At 41.6% G+C, this 15579-nt stretch overlaps 1 protein-coding gene across 5 annotated transcripts in view; it reads left to right on the top strand.

Moving 5' to 3' along the window:
• The window catches only part of KLHL5 (kelch like family member 5), a 68949-nt gene that overhangs the window by 12891 nt on the left and 40479 nt on the right, over positions 1 to 15579 (top strand). Inside the window, exons 1-3 of one of the 5 annotated variants that reach the window (XM_068137568.1) lie at positions 6694 to 6758; positions 8031 to 8222; positions 8337 to 8430. The exons of 3 other annotated variants lie outside the window; for them this stretch is intronic. In XM_068137568.1, the coding sequence (XP_067993669.1) occupies positions 6746 to 6758; positions 8031 to 8222; positions 8337 to 8430 (299 nt within the window). In that variant the 5' untranslated portion in view covers positions 6694 to 6745. Of the gene's footprint in view, positions 1 to 6693; positions 6759 to 8030; positions 8223 to 8336; positions 8431 to 15579 lie in introns of those variants that run through there. One more of the 5 variants, XM_068137572.1, reaches the window with a different exon arrangement.

Below are 15579 nucleotides of genomic sequence, written 5' to 3' on the forward strand. Positions count from 1 at the left end.
AAGATCATAACCATAAATTGACAGTCTCTGTCTAATCTTGAGCTTACCACTTCTCCCCAGCTGTTACTTTTAAGGCTCTCATGGCATAAAGACACTTGATCAATGTGAGTGTACAGACAGAATTGGGATGCTCCTTTGATAGGTTATGCTTCTTTCATGGTACTTGTATGATAAGTGTAGGTTGTTATTAATTAAAAGAATTATCTACCTGTCACAGCAGCCATTCCTGTAAAGTCACTTTAAGGAAAGGACCTAAGTCCATGGATAGTGGTCAGCTAGATATCGATTTCTTTTGCTGCTTTACAAACAGATCAGAATCATAGAACAGTCAAGATTGGAAGGGATCTCTGGAGGTCATCTGGTCCAACTCTCCCCTGCTAAAGTGGGATCACCAAAAGCAGATTGCTCGGGAGTGTGTCCGGACTGCTGTTGACTATGTGTAGCCTGGCATGGAGCTTGTAGCACTTAACTGACTGCAGATCTGCTTCTTCACTCTTCCTGTGTTGTAATCTGGTAGTTTTCTACATAGGACCTGATGCAGAACTGTGAGCACCTGTAATTTGTTTATCAAAAGCAGCATCCGCTCTGCTGTTGGCAGTGTTGCTCTTCATCCATTTTTCTGTGGGTTTTTCAGGAAAGCTGAATGCCTCCTGGTGACATGAAGCTGTAAAATGTAATATCTTTTTCAGTTTGCCTGCAAATTTACTGTCAAAGGTGACCTTGGCTGTGTTTATATTTTCTTGGTAGAAGGGAACTGTCTCCATGTTATTTTCTTTCAGTTAGGCACGATGCTTCCGTCCCTGCTGTACAGCCTTTTGTAGCCTTTTTTAGGCAATACCTTCCTAAACTGCTTCTAAAGAATTACTTTACTTTCTCCAGGACTTCTTTAAATACCCTCAGAACGGCATTTCGGTTTCCATTCTTCTTTAAGAGTGACATTTCTAGAGGAGATGATTTGTGCTGGATCATTACTGCTTCTAGATTGATTACTTGACCTTATCTTCATTAGAATCAGCAGTTCCAGTATTCCTGGAGTGTATGAACTGGGAACTTTTTGCTTGTCTTAATCTTTCTATGGCTATTTGAGGCTTTTGGTGCAGAAAAGTGGTTTTTTTGTGATTTGGAGGACTGGCCTTTGACAACATTGTCTATATTGTATTATAAACGAATTTTAACTGATGAAAACACAGCTCATCTGATGGACTCTGCAACATTTTTGAGGGTGAATAAGCTTCAGGGGACTTGGGTTGTTTACTCAGGCTCTGCACTCTGCTTTTACTTGTAGATGGTTCCTGGTAATGCTTGGGTATTATTTGGATAGACAGAAGTCATTACCAATGTTTTAATGTCAAAGAAAATTAAATGTCTTGAATTTTTGTCTATGAACCAGTACGATGCTTGAGCTGGAAAAACCTAGGACCTGACAGTTTAGTCTTACATAGAGAAAGCTTTCTCCCTTTTTCTCTACCACCAGCCCCATTCTAAATAAACTAAACAATGAAGCAGACTGCTTCTCTGTACAGGTCTTTTCATGCTGCTGTTAAGCTGAGTGCTCTAAAGTCAGTGTTTCTAAACATATGGCTTGCACCTCTCGAGGGAAATGTGCAATGCAAAGTGGCAGCAAGTCGTGATGTAGTGACAGTAATTTGGCTGCAACTCTTTTCTGCCAGTCAGAACAATGATTTGGAGCTCACACTCAGTAACTGTAGGGTGTTTCTTTCTTTTTTTCCCTTTCCTTTTTTTCCCCCCCTCTCTCCTGGATGAACTATGTACTGTAAGAGACTTCCCACAAAACCATGAACGTGAAGTGTTTACACATCGCTCTGGGATAGGAAGTGATCATTGTTTTCTAGAATCACAGAGCATGAACGTAGTTATCTTCCTGAAGCCTTTGTTGAGCTATTTTGGTGCTGGAACACAGGAATAGGGAAGAAAAAAAGAAAGTGAACATTTAACATTTCTTTGAACATAAATACAGTTACAGCAGAGTTGCAGTTTGGGGTTTGTCTGTAGCAGTTTTCTTTAAACAGTTCTTTTAATGCCTCAAATGAATAAAGTTTTAAGATTCTTTCTTAAAAAGTTAAATTTAGAATAGAATAATAGACTAGAATAAACCAGGTTGGAAGAGACCTTCAAGATCATCGTGTCCAACCCAACAACCAATCCAACCCACATAAACAACTAACCCATGGCACCAAGCACCCCATCAAGTCTCCTCCTGAAAACCTCCAATGACAGTGACTCCACCACCTCCCCAGGCAGCCCATTCCAATGGGCAATCACTCTTTCTGTATAGAACTTCCTCCTAACATCCAACTTAAACCTCCCCTGGCACAGCCTGAGACTGTGTCCTCTTGTTCTGGTACTGGCTGCCTGGGAGAAGAGACCAACATCCACCTGCCTACAACCTCCCTTCAGGTAGTTGTAGACAGCAATAAGGTCACCCCTGAGTCTCCTCTTCTCCAGGCTGAGCAACCCCAGCTCCCTCAGTCTTTCCTCATAGGCCTTGTGTTCCAAACCCCTCACCAACTTTGTTGCCCTTCTCTGGACTCGTTCCAGCAAGTCAACCTCCTTCCTAAACTGAGGGGCCCAGAACTGGACACAGGACTCGAGGTGCAGCCTGACCAGTGCATACCTTTTAATGCTCTAAGCATGCATATGATTAATTGGTGAACATCGTATGGTCAGTGAACCCTTCTTATGCTTTAGAGTCCATATCTAGGATCACTATGCATTGGCAATAATATATTGCATTAACACATCTCGATGAGTCTAGCTATATCTAAAATACATCTTTTTATACATAATACTTTTGTTGAGTAGTGGGGGTTTTTTTCCAAGAGGGAAACAGCTCTTGCAGTCAAAAAAAGACTTTTTAATTACTTTGACATTTTCATCCTTACTTGGCACTTAAGGATCATTAATAAGGACTAGCTGAGCCTTTTTACCCCTAGATCTTCATTTTTAAAATGGATAATTAGAAATGCATTTAAGAGAATAAACACCTTGAAAATATTACATCTGAGGTGCCCTGAAAACGAATGGGGACAGTTTTTCTGAAGCCAAAACATAGCAGTGACAGGAAAAATGTGGCCATGAAAAGTGCCACTGAGATCCAAATCTTCAAAGTGCCTCAAAAAAGTATTCCATAAACATTTAACTGACATTCTAGTGAAAAAGGAAAAGTCATAATGAATAAAAATGCTTAGATCTTGGTTGTTGATATCATTTTCCCATGCTTTTCAGTGATGTATTTATTATTTAGAGTGTATCTTCCATGAAAATATACAGTAGGAGTATCTTAGGAGTTAAAATGCACAAATTTTAACTAGTTATTCTGGATTTCACTCTTCCTTTAGCACTTCAGCATAAAAATATTATCATAATGTCAAAGAATGTCAGGGCAGTAAAGGTCTTTTGTTGATAAAAAAGATTAAGCATTTTTATATCTCTGTGGAGAGAAACTCTTTGGAAGATCCTGAAAAGAGCAATTTATATAGCTGCTGTGCTGTGGTTTTGGTGTTAGCTATTTGCATTTAAATGTTTTCCTTTTGTTCACAATGCAGAATCTGGGAAGCTATCCCCCACTGATAACTGCAGGAATTTGTTATTTTGTGGAGCTGCTTACGTGAGGGAAGTTATGTATTAAATGATATTCCTAAGCTCTGATCAAAATCACAGTTCTCAAAGTAGCTTTCACAGTAAGCTTACACACCTCATTAAAGTGAACAAATTTCTGTCCCCAAATACCTGCCTGCATATCAAACGTTGCAATCAGGCACCACAAATGAGAAAATGGCTATTCATCTGCAGCAGTGACAGAGGTCAGAAAAACTCCTACAGTCATAAAAACATTTTGGTTGGAAAAGATCATCCAGTCCAACCATTCCCTAACACTGCCAAGTCTGGTGCTAAACCATGGCCCTCAGCACCAGATCTCTGCAGCTTTTAAGCACCTCCAGGGATGGGGATTCCAGCACCTTTCTGGGGAGCCTATTCCAGTGTTTGAGAACCCTACTAAGTGAAGAAGCTTCTTCTCATATCCAACTTAAACCTGCCCCTGGTGCAACCTGAGGCCATTTCCTCTGCTTCCATTACTTGTTACTGGGCAGAAGATGGCCAGGATGTGGCTCAGTTGGTAGCACGTAAGACCTTTAATGGGAAGGTCATGAGTTCAAGCCTGCAGTGGGCAGTAGTGTCCTCCCTACTCTAGTCATGAGGTCTGTGGTGACAGGTTGGACTCGATGATCTTTGAGGTCTCTTCCAACCTTAGTGATACTGAAGAGACCAGCACCCACCTGGGTCAAACCTCCTTTCAGGCAGTTGTAGAATGAGAAGGCCTCCCCTCAGCCTCCTTTTCTCCAGACTAAACAATCCCAGTTCCCACAGCTGCTCCTCACCAGACCTATTCTCTAGAATGGGTGTAAGAACTCTTGTTATTCATTAAATGAAAGGTTTTGCCTTAATAAATGAAAAACTTATTTCAGAATGCTTGCTTACATTTTTAGAAGATTTATCAGAAATATATAAGAGCATTAGAAAGAGATAGGATGAGAGGCTTCATATTAGGGGTGGGCATTTGGATTTGTGACCACCAAACACAAAGTCCAAAGATGGTATTTGGGTGGTCCTAGTAAGTGGAAGTCCTAACAGTTCATCATTTGAGATGAACAAAAGGTGTGTTAACTCCCAGCAGGGGACCTGATAAAGGCTATGTCACAGTATCACAGTATAACTGAGGTTGGAAATGACCTCGAGGATCATCAAGTCCAACCTATCAACACAGACCCCATGACTAGACCATGGCACCAAGTGCCACGTCCAATCTCCTCTTGAACGCCTCCAGGGATGGTGACTCCACCACCTCCCTGGGCAGCACATTCCAATGACGAACGACTCGCTCGGTGAAGAACTTTCTCCTCACCTCGAGTCTAAAGCTTCTCTGGCACAGCTTGAGACTGTGTCCTCTTGTTCTGGTGCTGGTTGCCTGGGAGAAGAGACCAACCCCTTCCTGGCTACAACCACCTTTCAGGTAGTTGTAGAGGGCAATGAGGTCACCCCTGAGCCTCCTCTTCTCCAGGCTAAACAATCCCAGCTCCCTCAGCCTCTCCTCATAGGGCTTGTGCTCAAGGCCTCTCCCCAGCCTTGTTGCCCTTCTCTGGACAAGCTGAAGTGTCTCAATGTCCTTCTTAAACTGAGGGGCCCAGAACTGGACACAGTACTCAAGGTGTGGCCTAACCAAAGCAGAGTACAGGGGCACAATGACTTCCCTGCTCTTGCTGGCCACACTACTCCTAATGCAGGCCAGGATGCCATTGGCATTATTCATAGCAATAAATATTGTCCAGAACAAGGACAGACCCTCAACTACTTCTGAGCAATTTTGTCAATGTAAAATGAAGGATTAAGTTGCACATAATACAAATGTGTATCTAATTCATATGGAGCAGATAAACGTTTCAGATATTTCTGCATTCTGTCTTAGAACTGTAATTTGGGAGAGTGTACAGAGGAGCAAGGGGTTGTATAATCTAGATAAAAAAGTGAGAACAACTGGAAAACACTTTTGTGTTTTGGTCAAAACTACAGCACGTTTTGTTGTCTAATCTGTTTGAGCCCAGAGCTCCACAGCTGAAGCACAGCATTAATTAGGCTGCATTTCCCAGTAAGTCAGGAGAAAGTGCTGAAAAAGCACTAGAATCGGCAAATCTGCCATTGTCTTAGCAGAGTTGTACTGGGACAGTTTGAATTTTAAATGAGTCTGTTTATGCAAGAGAGAGAATCCAGGTCAGTCCTTATGTATAATGGATTTCCCATACCAGCAGAAATAAAGGTAGTCAAAGCTTCCTTTTCCTGGTTAAATGGGTCACTGAAGTACTACAGCTTTGCTGAACATTACCAAATGCACCAACCATTTAGCTGCCCTGCATCTCCACCCGTGATGAACACAAAACTGTAAGGAGAGGATAACAAAAGGACTACTTAAAAAAAAATTCTTACCTCTTAAGCTGTATTTTAATTTTACCCAGCCTGCAGTTCCACAGCTGATGGTGTTTGAACACTGCACGTGAGATTTTGACCATTAGCTGTCTGGGCACAGGATGGGTAGGCTCTGCTTCTCATACCAGTTTGATTAAACCTCTGTACACTTCTGATGTATTCAATCCTCATCCTTCTTAAACAGTTCCTTGGTTGTGTTTAAATGAAATCCCCAGCAAAGACGTTTATTCACCTGCTAAGGCAGCTCACCTTCCAAGTACCTTCAGCTGTTTTCTGCTCATGCTTTGAATGCCCTGGGTATAAAGCTCTTTGTGGGACAGGCTGCTGGCAAGGTAGATACCCTGAAATGCAGCACCTCTTTGCAGAGAACAGCTGGAAAGTTGTTTCTGTAGAAATGAGCTTCACTGGCATTTGTGAGAAGCACTTTCATAAATAACTGTATTCTGAGCAATGATGGGTGAGCTTTTCAGGTTAAAAGTAGCCCTTTCAGCATTGTGGTTTCCCAGAAAGCATGATTTAATTCTGGCACTGAGTACGAAATGGAGTGTTTGCCTTTTTTGTTGCTGTTGTTGGGGTTTTTTTGGGGGTGGGGTGCGGGAGGGCGGTAAAATTGGGCACTGTTTAAGTTTTCATATGGACTCTGCCTATAACCTGTGTTACAGAGCTCTGCAGGTACCCTCATTACAAGATCACTCTATTTTGGAGCTCATTATGTTAATCTGAGAGAGAGTGACTTTCACTTTTGATGAAAACTGTAGGTAGGAAAGAAGCACTTGTTATGAATTTGTTGCATGTGTATGCTGGAGAGCTGAACAGACTAACTGAACTGTGAAGTTTGAAATCGTACATCTGTTTATCAGGGACTGATAAAAGCCAGGGCTGCTTTGTTGCTCTAAAACTGCCGTTGCTATCTGCATGTGACTGGAAAGAGGCTCAGCGTTTTATACCTAACTAGCTCCATATGCCATGGAGGAAACGGGCTGTTTTTCATAGGAAATGTAAATTGGTCGTTGTGTCTTTTGTCCTTTTGGCTTTCTCTTCCTCAATCAAGTGAAAACTTTCGTTGGCTATTTGAATACATTACATAAATAACTAATCTAGAGGAAATTGTGTCTCAAAAGTAGGCATCTCTCTGTGTTCCCTCTCTGGAGCAACTGATTGTGTATGATTAGAAAGAAGCCTTTTGAGAAGTTGTCTTTTGCTTTTTGTTTTGCAGGGGGTGCTTAGCTTTTTCTTCCTTTTGCTTTTAGTGAGGTCTAAGTGAATGGAAGCTATTAGCTCATTTCAGACAGAAATTCTCAGTTATTGCAGACCTAGATTTGAATCAAAGCACATCAAGATGAAAGGCTCTATAACCCACTACTAGTCCCTTGAGCCTTCCAGGCTGTTCTTGTCCTTTTTTGACTTAGTGCATGTCCTGTAATGGAAAAAAAGAATTATTTACAGTTCAGTTTCTCTCCAGCATAATCAGTTATTCTTGGATTGGTTTAAAGCCTTTTCTGTAAATTTATTCTTTAGCAGTGCAGGAATATTTTAGCTTGCCTTTTTTTTTACTGTTTTTTTTTCTGCTCTGTAGTGGCAAGAGTTAACAGAGTAAGCAGAGACTCTAAGATGCAGTACAGGAATTACGTTCTCTGTCATTTGTGGTTTAAGAAAAGGGGGTGGTATTCAGCTCTTGAAAGGGCTTTAATGAATACTCTTTGGTAGTTTTGAAAGCTAATGGTCAGAGGGGAGCAACAGAAACAGCCTCGGAGCTTTTAGGGTAAACTGATTAGCATTTCTCCTGATTGAGGTGATTGTTTCACCTCCTCTTTTTATCTGAGGATTTTTCACTGTCTGTTGCCTTTTGTTTATATTCAAACGACCTACAGTTGAAGAAGCTCCTTTTTTTTTTTTCATGTGAACGCGGTGCTTTCTTCTCTCCTGTAGAAAATCTACTTGCCACAGACAGCCAGAGCATGTGTTTCTCTTGTCTTGGTTGGGTGCACAAATCTTCTTTTATGCGTGCTGCTTCTTACCCTGTTGCCTAGACGATCCCTGGCTTTCACTAAGGATGTCTGGTCCTCGTAAAGAGTTTGACGTGAAGCAGATTTTAAAAATCAGATGGAGGTGGTTTGGTCATCAGGCGTCAGCCCCTACCTCCGCAATTGAAAACCACCAGGGAGACTTCTGGAGTAGAGGACAACATGTAACAACCGCTGCTGCCAAGTTTTTAGATTCAGGTAACCCACCTTTAACATCAGTTGGTTACAGAAGGTCCAGCCAACAGGATTTCCAGAATTCGCCTCTCTGGCCAATGGCATCCACCTCAGAACTCCCTACATTTGAATTTGCAGCAGAAGACTGTGGAGGTGCACGTTGGCTTGACAGACAAGAAGCAGATGATAGAGCAAGTGAAGAAGAAAATGAATCGGACAGCAGTTCGTGCAGGTTAATGACTACTTTCCTGTTGTGAGCAATGTCTTTTCCTTGCATGTCTACAGCTAGCATGCATATATCTAGGCTAGGCTTTATTCGAGGCTGAAATGCTTCAGAGAGCTAGCAGCTGCTGTGCATCACAGGCAGAAAACGATTTCCAGTCGGGGTTCTGTGTGCTTACTAGGACTTTTCTAAAAGGTAACTGCAGGCAGTGTGAGAATGAAGTGCTAATGTGAATGCAGTCACTTGTGTTTTGAATGGTACACCAAGTAGATGCTGCTCTGAACAAAGTACTGTCTGTTACGTGGTAGTCTTACAGGATGCTCTCTAAATCATTTTGAAGTGACACCAATTGTTTAATTATGCTGAGAATTAGTCCCATGCCAGTGAGCAGAAAAGTATGATAATGAAAGCTTCTTGTGATCCTTATCTGATATTTCCATATGTTTCTACAGATAAAGATAAAGCTGTGAAAAATACTTGGACTACAAAAGAAATTAGTATTTTTTTTCTTAGGCATATGCAACTTGAAGGGGAAAAAAAAAAACATTTCCTCTATTGAAACCAATCAATTTGTGCTTTGAAGTGATTGCAGTTACCTGCCCAGATACCTTAAACTGTGTACCTAGCTTAAAAAGTTTTTAGTGTCTATAGATAGGTCTTGGTGTCCTTCTTTTGCATATCACTGCTAAAGATGAAACTGCCAAATTAATGAAAGGTGTTTACCAGCTGTAAATTAGGCAGGTTAATCTTTCTTAATTATCATTTTAATTAATTAACTTCCTTTTTACTGCACAAGTCAGCCATTCTTCACTGAAACTGTTTTTCCTGTTTTATAGCGCATGTAGTGCATGGCAACTTACCATTTCAAGTCAATTTTATGGTGTTTGCTTTCCTGCTTCTAAGAGAGCTTTGCAGTGATCAGGAAGCATGGCTGTTTAAAAGGGGGCACTGTTTAATAAAACCTTTTAAAGACTGATCAATCTAGTTAGAGCACTTCCAGTGTTTTGCATTCCCGAAGAGAAGAATTCATTTAGGACGAGGGGAAAAATAATCCTCAATATAAACACTAATTGTTTATGGTTTAAATATGCTTCAAAAGTTCAAGGTAAAATTGCTTAGGAGTCAGCAATGTATTTGCTTTTATCACTGAATGGCAAAAGTCCTGCAATTACAGGGAAGGGAGATCCTGCATATTGGTGCTTCAGAACAGCAGCAAATCCTGCTGCAGCGACTCTATAGCTACAAATAGCATAGCACTGAAGAGGTCCTGTTTGAAGTAATGTATTCGGGTATGAATTTTTAGCTAGCTATGTCACTGGATAATAGATATGATACAGGACATCACCTTCCATTTCAGCAACATCTTCTCACCATGTGAAATTTTTATGTGCAGCATTACCCCAGATAGGATATTCTCACCAAAGCAAGGCAATCAGTGTAGGAAAGACGTGCAGTTTCAAGAGGGAAATTGTATAGACTGAAAATACCCCACATTTGCTCTTGATTGTAGGAGAAGAATTTACATATGACAAAACTAATTTGTCACTTTGTGGAACTGGAGAGCTGCAGATATGTATTTAGGGGCTGTGAAAAGTCTATACAGAACTGGGGGGGGGGGGTTGGAGGTTTCTTGTTGCTTTTTATTTTTCCCCCCTGTATACTACAGGAAGTGCATGTAGAGTTTGAACTTAGTAAATTTGAAGTATGTTTTTAGTACATGCTTAATCATCTGTAGCATCTAGAGTTACATGCAGTTCCTTTCTTATCTTGTAATTCTTGCTAGCATCTTACAGTCATGCTCGAAAATAAATATTTTAGATGAATTTTGAGTTCAGTGTTGGTGCAACTTAATAAGTAATGGCAATTGCTTTGTATTGTTAGCTCCATCTCTAGTCTCATGGGGAAGACTGTACTTAAATCATGTTTTGTTCACTCCCTTTGTTAAGAATGTATAAGCTGATGGGCAGACTATGCAAGCCTGCCTAACAGCTGGCCTGTTTCTGATGTTAAGAGCTTAATTAAATTGTCTTCTTTTTTTTGTTGTTTCATTGATCTAAAATACAGCTTCTTATATATTAGCTTGATGGGGGGGGGAAAAAGCCCCAAACCACAACACTCATCTGTGTAGTTGTCAAGGGGTTGTTTTCCCATATAATAACCCTGTTATCTCCATTAGAAACAAACTGTGCCTATGGAAAAAAATCCTTATTGCAAACTTTTTGTAGGAGTTACTTCTTCACTCCTTATTTCTTCACTTCTCAGTAACTTACTGCACAGTTGCAAGCCCTAAAAGCATGAAGTGAAAGAAGCAACTTGACTGCTTTGTGTGTATCAATCATCCTTCCTCCTTGCCACTTCATGTAGCACAGGTAGAAAAGCATATAGATCAGCTCTGTCAGTCTGAAAGCTCTAGATCATGGCATGATTCATTTAGAGGAAAGCCACTGTAGAATTCATTTGTTATTAGTCTGGTGGCATAAGGAATAAGCAAATTCCAAGTTTAGTACCAAACCTTTGACAGGGCTGCATCAGAGATGCAAGCAGGTCATCTGAATTTGGGGATCGGCGCTAGTCAGCTGTAACACTGTTCACATCATGCTCCTGTGTGGTGTTTGTAACCAGCATTAGCCTGGATGTTTGTTTACTAAGCCAGTGAGGCTGGAATTCTCATGCTGGTTTTTGTCTCCTCAATTTCCTCTGTTGCTGCTGTTTGTTAACTTTCCTACATTCCTGAGGCTGTGGTCATCATTCTGCATTTGTACACTTCTTACATTTTCCCAACAGCTGTGCAGGCTCTTGTATAGCAAGTTTAAGCTTATTAGCAAGAGATTTGGTTTTTCATCACGTTTTGTGGGTGCTTTAGCAACAGTCCATAGGCCTTGGAGGCATGGTGGATATCAAGCTAAAAATACCCTAGTATGCAGATTATTGTGTCTGGTTCATTTCACCCAGGAATGCATTAAAATATTGGAATTACTTTCATGTAGTTTAAAGTATGGAAATGTATTCAAATATAATATAAAAATGGATGTTTATATTTGAACAATAAATGCAAAGAGTACTTCAGGAGTCATCAGCTATGTCCTAACCTTGAACAGTTAGTAAGGTGTCTGCACTTGATTTTCAGACAAGGTCTGGATGTACCAGGTGGTAGCTGCTCTGCAGTGTTGTTCTATATGAAGAGCCTTGGAGTTAGCACATTGTAGTTTACAATCTAATCTGCTCCCTGCCCAAAAAACACCCCAGTTTTCAGTCTGTAGAAAACTTTAATATGCCTTGTATTTCACCTCAGTCCTACTTGACCTTTGAGGCTGTGAGTTCTTTAGGAACCCTGGTTGTGCTAGTCATGGGGTCTGTGTTGATAGGTTGGACTCGATGATCCTCGAGGTCCTTTCCAACCTAAGTTATACTGTGATACTGTGCTGTGTGTTTCTGTGTATCTCCTATCACAAGATAAAATCATAGAATTGTTAAGGTTGGAAGAGACCTCAAGGATCATTTAGTTCCAACCCCCCACCATGGGCAAGGACTCCTCACACTAGATCAGGTTGCCCAGATCCACATCCAGCCTGGCCTTAAAAACCTCCTGGGATGATGCAAACTGTCCAATAAGGAGGGTTGATAGATTCCCTAAGTGTGGTGTGGTAGTAGCACAATACTTGAAATGAATGAAAACCTACAAAAAGAGCATTTTTTTGGCTAGATATATGCATGGATTAGATAAAGCCAGGAAACTTACTGAAAGACAAGTTGTTTTACAGGGAAGAATCTCAAGCCTTCTCATTGTTTCTTCTATGCTGCTGCTAAATTCTTTCATTTTCCTTTGTGCCTGTTCCATCTTCACTTGGGTTATGTCTATGCAGATTTGAAAAGACTTGGTGCAGGACAATTATACAGCAAAGATGAGGCAGACTTAATCTAGAAAGCTTGAGCAGTAGCTGTTGTAACCAAGATAAAGTAACAAGAGGCTTCAGCGTGGGCTTTGCAAAGCCACAGGGGACTTCAGTTATCTGGATGGAATGGGCAGCCAGTCAGAATATATGCTACTGGTGACATTTGTGTGGGTGTACAAATTCATTGCAGTAAATCCAGGATGTCTCATGGACAGGAAACATCAGTGCTGCAATCAAAGGTCTTGCTGCACTGCAACATGCTGACATGATTTCTTATCAAGATGAGAAGCACAGGTGCAGTGATGCTGGCTTAGCAGGCTGTGTATATATGTCTTTGTTGGGCTGGAAGAGGTAACACCGAGGCTGTGCTTCAGCTTCTCATGACTGTTGTTGCTCATGCCAGTTAGATTAAGGTTCATGCAGATGTTTGTGTTTGCATAAACCTGTGCCTTTTGGCTGCAAGATTGTAGTTCTGGCTGTTGCTATAATTCTTTTCTCTATCACAGAGTAAATCACTACCCCTCAAGTTCATGTGTGTGTGTATAACCCTTCAGTATCTCCAGGTTCACTCTTGTCCTCTTTTCCACTGTCCTTTCTTACCACACCCTATGGATTTTTAGCAGTCTTTGTTGTTACACTCCATGGCTTCCTCCTTTTATTTATTCTCTTCCCAGTCTTTGGAAGACAAACTGTGCCAGGGGAAGTTTAGGCTCGAGGGGAGGAGAAAGTTCTTCACGGAGAGAGTTGTTAGCCGTTGGAATGGGCTGCTCAGGGAGGTGGCTGTGTCGCCATCCCTGGAGGTGTTCAAGAGGGGATTGGTCCCATAGTTTAGTTGTCATGAGGTCTTGGGTGACAGGTTGGACTTGATGATCCTTGAGGTCTTTTCCAACCTTATTGATTCTAAGGGTTCCTTGATTTTTACCATTGCTTGTTTTTTTCTGAGATTCTTTTCAGAATCCTTCTTTTCAACAAATTCCCTTCTCTGCAGCTGAGGTTCTTATCTTACTGACTTTGAAACATGAAGTGTTTGACTCCCTACACAGTACAATAAAGAACCACAGAAGCTGGCATGTATTTCTTTTTCAAGTTGTGTTCTGAAAACATTCTCAATCTTCTCTAATGTGTATGACCTAAACATTGACTGCCTTAGCCTAAAGATCACTTGAAATTGCAACAGATCTTCTAATTATATTATTACCAAGGACAAACCTTGAGGTCATGCATGTCTTATGCAGTGTCTTCCCTCAAAGGAGACAATTAGATTACCTTTTGGCCTCATAGGACTTTTTATTGTAATGATTATTTTTCATTCAGGAGGTCCAGCTACTGGGGATTATGTCTGTTCTAGGAAGAGAGAAATGTATTTGTTTTTTTACCCATCTCCACAATTTTGCAGGGTTTAGTACGCTCAATGCTTTCATCTACATGCAAAAATGTATGGAACACAGAATTTAAGCCAATTCATAGAATGAATTGGGTTGGAAGGGACCTTGAGGATCATCTAGTTCCAACCACCCTGGCATTGGCAGGGACACCTCCCACTAGACCAGGTTGTTCAAGGCGTTAACCAACCTGGCTAAGGAGGGGGCATCCAGGATCTCAAGTTTTTCTTGCTCCAGTTCCTGTTTTGCACCCTTTTCAGTGTCTCTCTGGAAGCCACATGGGTTGGTGTATAGTGCTGCCTGCACTAATTCCAGTAGCACAGACAGAGCATTTGGTTTTTTGTGGGCTTCCTGAGGAGACCAAGATTACGTAGTTTTGTGAGTTCTACATTGCCTCTGCCATTTGCCTGGTAGCTTTGAAACCCAAGGGCCATTTTCATCCTAATGTGAGAGTAGGCAGAAACCTCAAGGATAACATCACTCCTCTCAAATGGCAGCTAGTTAATGGTGAGAAACTCAGCTTATTGCCTGCACTGAGAAGATCAGAATTCATCTGGTGCAAAGCTGGCTGCACAGCTTCCCTTAGTCACGTTATTTGCGGTCTCTTGCCTTGTGAGGCAGTGCCTTAAGGAATTGAGTGGAAAGGAAAAGAGCTGGCTTGTGCTGAGAGATGGAGTGGGGAAAACCAGTGCAGAAATCTTTTGAAAATGAAAGTTTATTTGTGGATTCTGTGAAGCAGTTCTGAGCTGACATAGTAGTATTATGCTTGGAGGATTTTCTCCATCAAGATCACACTAATTTGGGAGGTAATGTTGATCAGCTTGAGGGTAGGAAGGCTCTGCAGAGGGACCTGGCCAGACTGGATCAGTGGGCCAAGGCCAGTGGTACGAGATTCAACAAGGCCAAGTGCTGGGTTCCACACGTAGGTGACAACAACCTCATGAATTATCCAGACACGGGGCAGAGTGGCTGGAAACTGCCTGGCATACAAAGACCTGGGGGTGTTGATTGACAGCTGGCTGAACATCAGCCAGTGCATGCCCAGGTGGCCATCCTGGGCTGCATGAGGAACAGTGTGACCATCAGGACCAGGGAAGTGATTGTTCCCCTGTACTCTGCACTGGTGAGACCACACCTTGAGTACTGGGTTCATTTTTGAGCCACTCAGTAGAAGATGGACATTGAGGTGCTGGAGTGGGTCCAGAGAAGGGCAACAATGCTGCTGAAGGGTCTGGAGAACAGGGCTGGTGAGAAGCAGCTGAGGGAACTGAGGTTATTCAGCCTGGAGAAAAAGAGGCAACTACCTGAAAGGAGGCTGCAGTGAGATAGGTGTTTGTCTACTCTTTTTAGTATAAAGTGATGGGATGAGAAGAAATGACCACAAGTTGCACCAGGAGAAGTTTAGACTGGATATCTTGGCTGAAAGGGTTCTCAAACACTGTAACAGGTTCCCCAGGGTTGAATCCCCACCCTTGGAGTTGTTTAATAGCCACAGAGATGTGGTGTGCTTAGGGACACGGTTTAGCACCAGACGTGGTAGAGTTGGTTAGTGGTTGGACTGGATGATCTTTAAGGTCTTTTCCCACCCAAATGATTTTATCATTCTATAAGATTTTGCAGATGTAAATCCCATTGTGATGCTGTCCAACCCCTTTGTTCTGTCAGGGCTGTAGTAAGCAGCTGCACTTCAACATATTGTCCCTGTCAAAAGAAATGTGACTTTTAAAGGCACTAAGCTGTTACTAGCTGCAGAAGGTTAGAGGAGACAAGGTGGTACTTGTGTATAAGGTCAGCATCTGTGCTACATATTCTTGATCTAACCATGTTACTTCTACCCTGTAGTCAAACTCCATTTTTGCAGATTCAGAGGATTTTGCAGATTC

The sequence above is a fragment of the Melanerpes formicivorus genome, unplaced genomic scaffold (genome assembly GCF_026170545.1).
Source record: "Melanerpes formicivorus ecotype bairdi unplaced genomic scaffold, bMelFor1.0.p_v2 SCAF_4, whole genome shotgun sequence".
Lineage (NCBI taxonomy): Eukaryota > Metazoa > Chordata > Aves > Piciformes > Picidae > Melanerpes > Melanerpes formicivorus.